Here is a 13030-nt window from a genome sequence, read left to right on the forward strand (position 1 = left end):
GGTCATGATCCCTGGATCTTGGGATCAGGCCCTACGTCCGGCTCCGTGCTTCTCCCTCTGCCTGTTGCTTCCCCTGTGTGCGCGCGCTCTCTCTCTCTCTCTCTCTCTCTGTCAAATAAATAAATAAAATCTTAAAAAAAAAATAAATGTGAGGTGAATACTTTTCCTACCTTTATATTGAAAAATTAACTCTCACAAGCATGTTTGTACGACGCATACCTCTCGGTTTTGTTTTGTGCATGAATTACGGCCTCCGTCTCCCTATGACCCTTTCTCAATCTTCTCATTCCTTCTCTTGAGAAATACATGCCTTATCTCTGTAATCCTACATCCTGTGAGTCTTTACCAGTATGTGCTTTTCATGTAATTATAGGACTTCAGGACGCAAGTCTGTAGGTACTAGCGTACAGGAACCGTGTGCGACGTGGCCTTACTTTCCCGGGAGATGTTCCATTTTCTCTCACGGCTCTTTCTTCTCCCACTTTCTTCCTTCCACCTACCCCAAGTTTTTTGTTTGTTTTTTGTTGAATCTTTCCATGGATCGGTCCCTTAGTAACCCCTTTCTACTCTGATTCAGCTAGTCCAAACCTGGATTCTTGCTTAAGTTCCGGGTTACACACTTAGAGATGCCCTCTTGCGCCATCGTTGTCACTAAGCCAGTCTCGCTGCGTGTCTGTGGAAAACGCTACGGAGGCCGATCCTAGGTTCCCATCCCCAGCGCTATCATGGTAGCCACAGCCCAGAAAATGGCAAATGGGCACCTGCAAGGCAATGGATCTCGCATCACTGTGGATCTGTTTCTGCCTGTGTCTGCCTTCCACATTTGTTCAGTTCGGTTGTCTTTTCGATGTGGTCGTGTAAAATAAATTGTCATGACTCTAGTTGGTTTCATTACATTGTCGACATTGAAAATATCCTAGGACCGGAGTGGCTCAGTCGGTTAAAGCATCTGCCTTTGGCACAGGTCATGATTTCAGGGTCCTGGGATCAAGTCCCGCTTTGGGCTCTCTGCTCAGTGGGGAGCCTGCTTGTGTTTTCTCTCTCTGTCAAATAAATAAATAAAATCTTTTAAAAAAAGAAAAGAAAATATGCTGGGACCATAAAAGCAGATGATTAGGTGAACCATGAGAGACTATGGACTCTGAAAAACAATGTGAGGGGTTTGAAGTGGCAGGGGATGGGGGGAGGTTGGGGGAACCAGGTGGTGGGTATTATAGAGGGCACGGATTGCATGGAGCACTGGGTGTGGTGCGAAAATAATGAATACTGTTACGCTGAAAAGGAATAAAAAATAAATAATTTTTTTTTTTAAAAAGCAGATGATTAGGGGCACCTGGGTGGCTCAGTGGGTTAAAGCCTCTGCCTTCGGCTCAGGTCATGATCCCAGGGTCCTGGGATCGAGCCCCATGTCGGGCTCTCTGCTCAGTGGGGAGCCTGCTTCCTCCTCTCTCTCTCTGCCTGCATCTCGGCCTACTTGTGATCGCTGCCTGTCAAATAAATAAATAAAATCTTAAAAAAAAAAAAAAAGAAAAGAAAAAAGCAGATGATTATAAATAATGAAACGTGATTTTTAACTAGCAGAAAAAGGCAATCCATAAAATCTGTTTGGTACAGCAAATCAGTTTTGAGATTGAGAATATAGACTCCAGGGTAATATCTTTGTTCCGATTGCTCTAATAGAAATAGCACAGATTGAGTGCCTTTAACAACAGAGGAGTGTTTTCTCATAGTTCTAGAGTTTGGGAAGTCAAGAATCAAAGTGTTGGCAAGATTGGTTTCTTCCATCCTTGGCGTTAGCTGGGCGTTTTCCTACAGGGTCTTCCCTCCGTGCCTGTCTGTGACCGGACACGTCTCCTGAGAGGGACATCAGCCATATTGGATCAGAGGCCCGCCCCAATGACCCCATTCACCTTAATCACCTCTGTAAAGGCCTTATCTCCAAGGCCTTGTATCCTGTTGTATACTGAGGGATTAGGGCTTCAACACATTAATTCTGAGGGGACGTAATTCAGCCCCGACCAGTGAGGTAATTTTTAGGCACAGTCTTTGCTGAAGAAGGGAAAACTCAAATCCATCCTCTGGTGAATGAAACCTGCTCTAGCGCCCAGTCCGCCTCAGAGGTCGCAGACCGTACAGCTCTTTCCTGGGGCAGACATGTGCCGGCCACTGCCCATTGCCTCCCACGCGTGACTCAGGCTCAGACTCTCCCCCCCTCTGAGTGTCACCTGTCTGGGGTATTTGTGAAGCTATGATGACGGAAGGAGAAGGGTTGTCCCCATCTGGTCCAGAGCTCCAGATGTGACCACTGTTCCTCCAACAGGGTGTCCCCCCTGCTCTGCCAGGGGCCACTCCTCACTCCACTGTTGACCCCACTGAGAGGACCCCGTCAGCTGCAGTCCTTGTGGTGAAGTCTGGCGACTCCTAGAAGAAGCCTTCCCAGAGGGGACAGATCAGACCTCTTTGTGGCCTTGTCCCCTGCCCCACTCTGAAGAGAGGTGAGGGCACTGATCCCATCATGAGGTCTCTCCCCGATGACCTGTCTTCCAAACCCCATCTCCAATACTATATTCCATGGGGGGGTTCCCGTATATGAATTTGGGGCGGGGTGGACACTAACTTTCAGTCCATAGCAGAGAGCGAACCTTTGAACAACCTAATTACAAGAGAATCCGGCTTCCGTGGGTTGTGAACTGATGCCAGTGGAGACACTGAAGACATCCAGCGCGGGCTGCGAAACGCTCACGGCTCGGCCCGGTGGCCTGATGATGTCCGGGGGAGGCCCCGCTCGCGGCGCAGCTCCGGGGGGCGGCGTGGGGGTGGTGTGCGAGCGCTCTGAGAGCGGCTGGAGGGGCACGGAGAGGAGCCGCTTCGAGGGCTCCGCGGGAGCGTCTCTGCAGCGAAGCCAGCTCTGTCCCTGAACAGCACATCTCGCAGGCGGGAACGACCCCTCTCTGGGCGCCGCTGCTTTCCTTTTCCGTTGAATGGTTGCGGCTGTCGCCAGGCTCCCCCTCACCCTCCTGGAAGGGCGTCGTGGTGACCGACGTGGTGACCGGCGGGTGTTTCTCTCCGTCGGACTGCCGCCGGCCCGTGCCTTAGCCGCCCAGGTTACCGCGTTGTGCCCGAGAGAACTGAGTCGGGACCACGAGGAGATTCCCAAGTGCAGGTTTCCTTTGATATAGACCTTTATGTCTTCCTGATGGTTGGTTTGTTGGTATTGCCCACCTACAAGGAAGAAGGAATTCCTGTGTTTTTCTGGGACACAGTGGATAACTATTTGTAGAGCTGGTGAAAGCTTTTGGGGGGACACAGGTTCTGATTTTATTTTTGTTGCTGGTTTCTTAACCCAGTAGGCTAAATAACTCCTTGTGAATATTCTGGACTCGGGGTGCTTTTGGCGTTGGAGTCCCCTTCTAGCTTTGGAGTCCCCCGCTCTAGCTGTTTCTTATGAGGCTGGTTAAACCCTGAACTGGAATTGCCTCAGACTATTTCACAGACAGACATGGACAACTTGTTTTCTTTTCTTTCATTTCATTTGTCAGAGGGAGAGAGCACGAGCAGGGAGAGAGCAGGCAGAGGGAGAAGCAGGCGTCCTGCGGAGCAAGGAGCCTGACGTGGGACTCGATCCCAGGACTCTGGGATCCTGACCTGAGCCCAAGGAGGATGCTTAACCGACTGAACCCCCCAGTCATTCCAACATGGACAACCTTTAAAGTTTGGGTTATCACTTAAAATATTGTGTCCACATACCATAAAATGTCTTTTTTATAAAAAGATAGAAGAACAAGGATGCCTGGGTGACTCGGTTGGTTAAGCCTCTGCCTTCAGCTCAGGTCATGATCCCAGGGTCCTGGGATCGAGTCCTACATTAGGCTCCCTGCTCAGGGTGGGGTGGGGCAGGGGAGCCTGCTTCTCCCCTCTGCCTACCACTCCTCTGCTTGTGCTCTCTCTCTCTGGCAAATAAATAGATAAAACCTTAAAAAAAAAAGAGAACAGTATTGGTCGCACCCTCTGTCACTGAGCAGTATCTTCCGGCCCCCAGGGCCCCTGTGGTCCATTCATCTCTTAGCCCACGCCTAGCACAGGAGCAAGTGTGTGGCCCTGACCTGACGGTATATGCAAGAAGCAGCACCTTCTCTTGCCTTCCATCCAGAGGGCTCTGCAGTCAGCTCTGGGTTTGAACTGTGCATCTGCCACTTACCAGCTGGGAGCCCCTGAGCGGGTTCACTTCTGCCTCCATTTCCTCCTCTCTCGAGTGAGAGTCACTGTGGTGACCTCAGTTATGTGCCTATTGCTGAATGCTGTATGGACAGCTTTTTGAGCAGTGGCTAACACATGGTAAGTGCGTGATGAATATTAGCCATTATTGTTACTGTTATCAACACTAATTATTACATAACACAAGTCCCACCAAGGTGAACTTGGTAAGATAGGTATCAGATGATGTCACTCGCTGAAAAGCTCTTAGTAGATTGCGGTTAACTTAGGAAGAAATTCAGAATCTGTACCGTGGTCTTCAGGGCCGTGTGTGATGTGACTCTTTGTTCCTCCAGCCTCGCCCCAGTGTTCTCTCCCACTCAAGGCCCAGGGCGCCCTTGCTCTTGCCTGAGCTCTGCCCTGCTCGGCCCCGCCCCGCCCCACATCACTTTGTCTTCTCCTGGTGCTTCTAGGACTGTCTTCTAGCTCAGCACAACCAGCATACGCTCCAGGAGGACAGGACTTTGTGTCCCCTCTGGATGGCCAGCTCCCCAAGCAGTGCCTGGCACGTTGTAGTTGCTCGATACATCCATATTAATAGAGACATGAGCAACACAACCTGTAATTGCCAGTTCACTGGGCGGGCTTTCAAATGTGCAAAATACAGGGCTTGTGCAAATATTGCCAAAGTAAAGTTAGATTCAGTTAAAATCATCAAAAGGATCTCTGGAGTTTAATTAATGTGACATAAATGGCAGAGCTGGAACGAAACCACCGGGTCCTGGTTCTCATCCAGTGTCTGCCACAAAAGATCACACGGGGGCCACCTGGGTGGCTCAGTCACTGCGTGTCTGCCTTCGGCTCAGGTTATGGTCCCGGGATCCTGGGATCGAGCCCCACATCGGGCTCCCTTGCTCAATGGGGAGCCTGCTTCTCCCTTTCCCTCTGCCTGCTTCTCCCTCTGCTTATGCTCTCTCTGTCAAATAAGTGAATAAAATGTTAAAAAAAAAAAAAAGGAGAGAGATCTCCCAGCTGCTCTGAGACTCTGCTTCCCACCTCTAAGCTACAGGCAGAACTAGCTCTCCAGCCCTCGGACTCTGCGCAGCTCAGCTGAGGGAAGAGGAAAAAGGGGTGACTTTCCACTTTGATCAGAGCAGCTGTGTTTATATTTTCTCTCTATATTGGGGCTTCAGATGGAATTCAGTGTGAAAAGAAAAGGGTCTGCTTTTAAAAAGTGTAAAGACTATTGGATTAGAAGAGCACAAAGGTAGGGGCGCCGCGGGGGGGCGCCGGGAGGGCTCCAACTGTTGGTCCTCAGCTCAGGTCTTGATCTCAGGGTCGTGGGCTCAAACTCTGCACTGGCTCCATGGCCAGCCCAGCGTGGAGCCTCCTTAGAAAAAAAGGAAAAGGAAAAAGAAAAGAGCACAAAGGTCATTTTTAGCTTAATAATTCTGATTCCTGTAGCTAAATTCCTTAAAGGATATTGTTTCTTCATCACTCTGTTCTCCATCCCCCAAAGAAAAGTTCACTGAATATATTTTTTTTTAAAAAATCTTAGAAGTAGATATGCGGGTAAATGACAAAATTATTATCATCCAGACCGTGAGCTACGTGAAAATAAAGACCGTGTCTATTTGCTCACGGCTCGTGGGCGCATCACGTAGCACATGCCTACACCGAGCTCACCCGGTCGGTGTTCCGGGCGGTGGCGGCGGGAAGAGAGCGGCCGCATACTGCTAAGTGAGACCCGTGTTCTGTGAAATGTGAAAAACGTGTTTTAAACCATGGAATGTTTACAAATGGACTCCATCGTTTCTTCAGGATGATATTTACTGGATATCTACGTTATTATTATCCATGTTTTAATCTTTTTTAACTCTTTGAAGTTTTGTATTTTACTTCCAGTAGAGTTACCGTACGGCGCTATATTAGCTTCAGGTGTACAGTTTCCAGCAGGGCCGTGTATGACCTGTGCGCACCGTAACGAATGTGCTGGTAATCCCGGCTCTCGTGCCCCACCCGCCGCCCCTGTGGGAGCCGGCAGTTTGTTCTCCGCGGTGAAGAATCTGCCTTGGTTTCTCCTCTGCTAATAGTCACAGTTTTACTTCTTCCTTGCCAATGTGAATGCCATTTATTCCTTTTTCTTGTGTGACTATGGCTAGGACTTCAAGTATTGTGTTGAATCGAAGTCGTGAGCCTGAACCTCCTAAAACTGTTTACCGAAAGACCAGTGTATTGTACCTTCCTTTAGTTCTTCGTTAATTTTTTTCAAGATTTTATTTATTTATTTGGCAGACATCACAAGTAGGCAGAGAGGCAGGCAGAGAGAGAGAGGAGGAAGCAGGCTCCCTGCTGAGCAGAGAGCCCGATGTGGGACTCGATCCCAGGACCCTGGGATCATGACCTGAGCCGAAGGCAGAGGCTTAATCCACTGAGCCACCCAGGCACCCCTCTTCATTAATTTTCTGATGTTCATTATGTAAAATGTAAAACTAAATGTAGTCAGTATGATTTTCTTTCTTTTTCTAATTTTTTTTTCCTTTTTTGCATTTGCACTAGGATATTTTAGAGTTATAAACTTTGAGATGGAGTACTATTTCTTTTCATCATGAAGTCCTCTGGCGGGTACTTGAGAGAATAATTATAATAGTAAATAATAAGCTGTTTTGGGACAACGTTGAGACTACAGTTGGTTATTCCCTGCCTTTTCAATTTTTCAGACCTGCCTAAGGTTGATAGGAGAGGTTTTACTGATTTCAAAACCATTTTAGTAGAGGTAGATTAAAGCAAAAGTAATATAATGGTAAGACATTGAACCACTGACCTGCACGATTGTTTTGGTAATAAAAAGAGAATGAGTATCAGCTTTGCATTCTTGAAAAAGCAAGTAACAATAGATCTTTTTTCTTTTTTTAAGATTTTATTCATTTACTTGACAGACAGAGATCACAAGTAGGCAGAGAGGCAGGCGGGGGAAGGGGGCCAGGAAGCAGGCTCCCTGCTGAGCAGAGAGCCCTACGTGGGGCTTGATCCCAGCACCCTGGGATCATGACCCAAGCTGAAGGCAGAGGCTTAACCCATTGAGCCACCCAGGTGGCCACCCAGCAACAATAGATCTTAAAAAAAAAAAAAAAACAAGAATCATGCGTTTCATCATTGTATAAACATTACTCATTAGTTCATAAAATATTTCCACCTGCCTGCCATGTAAAAAGATTTTGAGTTTTGCTGTGTTTTAGTATCAGTTTCTCTAAATAATGCTGCTTCTGGTGGTGCCTGGGTGGCTCAGTGGGTTAAAGCCTCTGCCTCTGGCTCAGGTCATGGTCCAGGGTCCTGGGATCGAGCCCCACTAACTCTGCTCAGCGGGAAGCCTGCTTTCCCCTCCTGCTCTGCCTGCCTCTCTGCCTGCTTGTGATCTCTCTCTCTCTCTGTCAAATAAATAAAATCTTTTAAAAAATAAATAAATAAATAGTGCTGCTTCTAAACCCGTACAATCCTGTGGCGTGTAGATACGTGTGCACATACGAAAAGCATGCAGTTGTTCTGTTGTGGTTCTGACATTTGATACCAGTTACTCCTGTATCTATTTTACTTATGAATCTATCTTTCTCTTTAGGGAAAGAGGATGAGTATCCGAAGAAACCTTTGGGACAGCTGCCACCTGAATCTGCTTGCATCAGTCACCTGAGCAATGGACAGAGAAGTGTGGGCAGGCCAAGTCCCCATACGAGCAGCAGAAGAGGAAGCGGCTCATCACCTCACAAAAAGCACGAGCCTTCCCCTCTCCATGCGAGCAGGACTGGTACACCAGAACGAGTAAGAGCGCTGAGACGGAAATCAGAAGATGAAGACAGTAAAAAGCTTCAAGATGAAGCAGATCTTCAAAGAAAACCTCCATCAGGTCCACAGGACAGTTCCAGGCAGTACAATCACGCAGCTGCTAACCAGAATAGCAATGCCATGTCCAATACCAGGAAGGAATTTGTGCCCAAGTGGAACAAACCGTCAGATACTTCAGCTGTTGAAAAGACTGCCAAATACGCCATCGAAGGCAAAAGTAGGTCAGGACACCCGGCACTCACCGTTTCCATCCCAAGTTCTGCTGACCCTCGGGTATCCAACGTGAGGCAGAAGATGAAGGTTTTGGATGCCGATGAAGGGAAGCGGGGCTCTAACGCGTCCCAGTACGACAACGTACCTGAAAATGACAACAGCGCTTCTATCGAAGAGGCACTAGAGAGAGCCTACTCCCAAAGTCCACGGAACGTGGTTTACCCTCACAGCCCAAGGAAGTACGTGGAGCCAAGTTCTAGTCCATCGCGAGTATCAAACAAGTTTACTTTTAAAGTGCAGCCTGCAGGTTACGCAAAATACCCGCCTCCGCTGGACGGCGAGGATCGCAGGACAGTGCCCCCGCCGTCCTACAGTAACCCCCCCGTTTACCACGGCAGTTCTCCCAGACACATCCCTGCTGCTAACAGCAGCTTCGCCTCTCCGCCGTCTACCCACGGGACTCAAGTGCATCCTTCCCGGAGACCTTATGGTTCTACTCTTTCGGTCAATATTTCTCCAGAGAAGTCGCACGGCCGCCCGCTCCCTGTCGTGCTGCCCTCCAGCCGCATAGAAGTCCTTCCCATTGATCCTGGCGTCGGGGGGTACGCAGGCAATCCAGAGTCGCCAAAGAATGGACAGTTCATCATTCCTCCAGTGGATTATCTGCCGGATAACAGAAAGTGGTCGGAGGTCAGTTACACCTACAGACCCGAGACTCATGGACCGTTGTGGACTCAAGACACTAACCGGGGCCACTTGAGCAACTTACCAAAATATTCCACCTTCCAGCACGTTCCCTTCCAGGACCACAGCCTGCCGGCGGTTTCAGTGGACAGTCCAGTGCGATACAGAACTTCCCCAGGCTTAGAAGATGCCGGCTCCTCTGGCTGCCAGTATTCAGGGCCCTCACCTCCAGTGTACCACTACAGAAATCGCGATGGACTTTCTATTCAAGAATCAGTATTGCTGTGAGAATTTATCTATACTTGGTAAAGACAGGAGACTAGAAACCATTTGAAACCTACATTGCTATGTTTATAATTGCCAAAGCAGTATTTTATACTATTGTAAACATCTTGCAGAGTTGCGGCGTCTGCTGATGCTAGGAATACATAGGAGCCTTTGAGCCCACGTAGATGCGGTTTGTGATGACCCTTTTTAGACTGCAGCATCACTGAACCTGTTGAACTGAATTCAACCCAGAAACGTAGCAATAGCAGTTAGGGATGCACACATAATGATAATTCGGGACCCAGTTTCACTTACATCTTCGTCCAGAACCTGAGCATTTTTGCACCATTAGCCCATCCTGTTCTGAGTAACGTTACAGAGCACTGAGAAACTGTGTAGAATAGATACTTTCAAGGCTATATGTAGTGTGCGTGTCTTTCAGTAGATACCAAAAAGCCTCCAGGCACACACATTTGAACACAGAACTAAAGAAACTAATTTTTAAAAAATTAATTTTAATCTACGTCCGTGGAATAATTTACTGTTCTTTCTTTCCTTAACTTGTCTTCCAGCCAAGCTTTTTGGTTTTTGGTTTTTTCTTTTTCTCCCTTATATTTTTCACCCAGATCCTAGAGTGCCGTTGGGGTTTGCCCCGCCTTCATTCAGCTTCTCTGCAGTTGTGGCCATTTTCTTTCCTTCTGAAAATTAAAGACGCTGGAGAGAAAAGCTCGCCACTGAATGGTGCTTAAACACTGGGGCACAGAACAGGCTCCTTTGACATCGTTTGATAGCAGGCTTAATGCTGTGGTCGCTTCTTACTTCTGCCCTGTAAGTTCCTGCAGGGCCCGGGCTGTTGACTTACCTGAGCTTTTCCTGGCACTCTTTCTTTAAAGGTGGTAATCAAGGGATATGGCTGCACTTAGACCATTAAATTATCATGGTGTAAACTTGTAAAAAATGATCCTAATTATTAGTAAGGAGTCTAAGGTTTTAATCTTTATAAAAATAGTGTGACCTTCATACTTCTAAAAATCTCCTTTTTTTTTTTTTTTTCTTTTGCAGTGAGAACAAATTCAGGTTCATGGTTAAAAAATTAGCCACGTCTTTCAAAAACAGTCTATTACACTACAATTACCAAAACACAGGGACAGTTTTAGGCATCCCCAGAAAGTCTGACTTTGTGTTTAATTGGAGAGCTTATTCTCAACATGCTTTCCTCGTGTTTGAACAAGGACAAGAGTAGAAAACCGAACACCACGGGCTCTTCTGGTTGCAAGTTGGGGCTTTAAACTTTCAAGGTACCGAAGTATGTCTTTTCAGATGAGACTAACATTTGTTTAGCTAGTGAATGTGACAATATTTTTTATGTATATAATGAGTCTAATGTAATTTTAATCAACTTGGTAATGATGTTATTAAACAGGAAAACAAATGGCCGTGTGTTAGCAGCTCAGCTCTCTGCTGAAGCATGCACAAACCCCTGCTCTCTCTGGGCCTCCATTCAGATCATGTGGAGGCTTAGAAAGAATTGTACATCGGACGTATAGCTGAGGATGTTAATTCCAGTTTTTAAACCATGATTCTGTGACTCGTAATAAACCAAGCTGTATAATTTAGGATATGATAAGCAGCATCTGAGCTGCTCCAAAATATATATGTCAACAGTGGTAAATACTGTAGATTTATATATATATACATATATATATATATATGCAAAATATATATATACACACACTATTTTCTTATGTCATCTATGACATTTTTATCTGTATACTTTTATGGATGTGATTGTTTTTAACATGCTAAAAGTAATAAGTATATTTTGTTTTGTGTCTTTCATGTGCTTTTTTTCATATGTAGAAATGCTCTCCATCTCTGATGCTTCTAAGCTAATTTTCTTCTAATTGAGGTGATGTGCTCCGTGTTTGCCTACGTGACTTTATACATCACAGTTGTATGTCAAACGCTTTATTAATTTCTAGGAGCTCTGTATTTAGAACTACATTACCTTTCCTTTATTTTACCTGCCATTATTAAGAGCAATAAGGTATTTCCAGTCTTCCCCACTATAAAATGTAGCTCTCTGTTTGTTTTCCAAGTAGGAAAATTTAATTGGAGCTTATTTTGCCACCGTACAATTTTAGTCTTTCACACTTATCTTTTAGTGAAAGATAAATAGCGGAATGGTGATGAAAGATGAACTCGTATTGGTAAGGTGGGTTAACTGGGATCACCACCTTGTGTTTGGTGAGGACCCCCGCGGAGGAGGCTGCTCACGGACAGCTGCGGGCGCTGTGAATACTTTGTCCATAATCACTCCCTTCTTCACAGCAGTCTTGCCTCGCACGATAAGCACTTTGGTATGGTTTTTGTTTTTGTTTAAAGATTTTATTTATTTATTTGACATACAGATCACAAGCAGGCAGAGAGGCAGGCAGAGAGAGAGGAGGAAGCAGGCTCCCCACGGAGCAGAGCGCCCGATGCGGGGCTCGATCCCAGGACCCGGGGATCATGACCTGAGCTGAAGGCAGAGGCTTTAACCCACTGAGCCACCCAGGCACCCCGGTATGGTTTTTGTTTTAATATTTAGTTTGAAACGTTAGAGAGGCTATACCCAGAGTCTCCAAGGGTTTTTAAACTTTGACTCTTTTGGGTACTTTTTTTTTTTAATAAAAAAAAAAAAAATTTTTTTTTTAATTTAAAAAAAATGGGTGTTCAAAGCTGAGAGAGATGTATATACATAAATGTAAAGTCAGATATCGAAGTACTGTAGAGGAAGAAAATAAATTATTTTTCCTCCACCTGTGGGGTTCTCCAGCCAGGCCCTGTCAACGGTCTGACGAAAGCAGATCAACAAGAGAAAAACAGCAGCTTATTAACGGGGCCTCCTGCATCCACGTGGCGCCCAGCCCTCAGCAACTCAAGGGAGGGTCGGACGTGGGGTCGGTGCACCTAACTTAGCAGGGAGAGGGAGGAGGAGAAGGGCACGTACGGGAGAGCCCGGGACTGTCTGGAAAGATCAGTGGATCCTTAGGAGGCGTGATGGGCGGTGTGCTGGTGTGTGGCAGGGTCTGGGTGCGGTGCCGGGAGAGAGCACAGTTGCCTGTGGAGGGGATTTATGACCGCTGAATTTTGTGGGGAGGCTCTGCTTTCAGGCAGATAAGCAATTTCAGGAACTCAGATGCTTTCAGCTCAAAATCGTTCTTACGCCAAAGTGGTGTGTTTGGGGGTGATGTGCCCTGATCTCCCTCAGTGGCAATGATAGAATGTTTCCTGGAAGCATTAAAAAAAAGATTGAATAGGACATTTCAGGAGAAGAAAAATAGATGTTTACAGGATGTGGTGTGATTGCTTTAACTTTTTTCATTTTAAGGAGATTCTAATACTAAATTTTATGTCCTACTCAGTGTAATCTTAAGGTGAAGTTTTGTATTTGTCATTTCAGATCTCTCCCCAGGGCCCATTGAGATGCAAGCATGGAAGTAGTACCTCTTCAGTACTTTGCTGAGGATCACCTTTCATATCCATGACTAGAGGAAAGCGTGCCATGCCCACACATAGGGATTTATTCACAGAGGATCTACAGCTCAGTCTTCTGGAAATATTATTAATCTCCGTTATCTTTCCGACTCACACTTTTATTTTTAGTATGCATTTGTTTGTGGGCTAATTAAGATTACAATTTGGGGATCTTTTTTTTTAAATCCTGTAATGGATTATAATGGATTTTAAATGCCCCTCTGTAACATGGATATTAATGCTTATCGATCAGGTGGTTTTAATAAATCAGACTTTATTTTTTCAGTGACCCATGGTAGTGAGAATAAAAAGA

The 13030-nt window shown here is 46.2% G+C and overlaps 1 protein-coding gene across 3 annotated transcripts in view; it reads left to right on the forward strand.

The window, feature by feature from the left end:
• USP6NL (USP6 N-terminal like) overlaps nt 1-11016 on the forward strand; it is a 166960-nt gene extending 155944 nt beyond the window's left edge. For 2 of the 3 annotated variants that reach the window (XM_045087431.1, XM_004757966.3), the window contains one exon: nt 7811-11016. In XM_045087431.1, coding sequence (XP_044943366.1) covers nt 7811-9219 — 1409 coding nt within the window. In that variant the 3' untranslated portion in view covers nt 9220-11016. The remainder of the gene's footprint in view (nt 1-7810) is intronic. The other variant, XR_006608808.1, reaches the window with a different exon arrangement.
• The last annotated feature ends 2014 nt before the right edge of the window (nt 11017-13030 follow it).

Source organism: Mustela putorius, unplaced genomic scaffold (genome assembly GCF_011764305.1).
Source record: "Mustela putorius furo isolate JIRA1106 unplaced genomic scaffold, ASM1176430v1.1 tig00001130_pilon_pilon_pilon, whole genome shotgun sequence".
In the NCBI taxonomy this organism is placed as follows: Eukaryota; Metazoa; Chordata; class Mammalia; order Carnivora; family Mustelidae; genus Mustela; species Mustela putorius.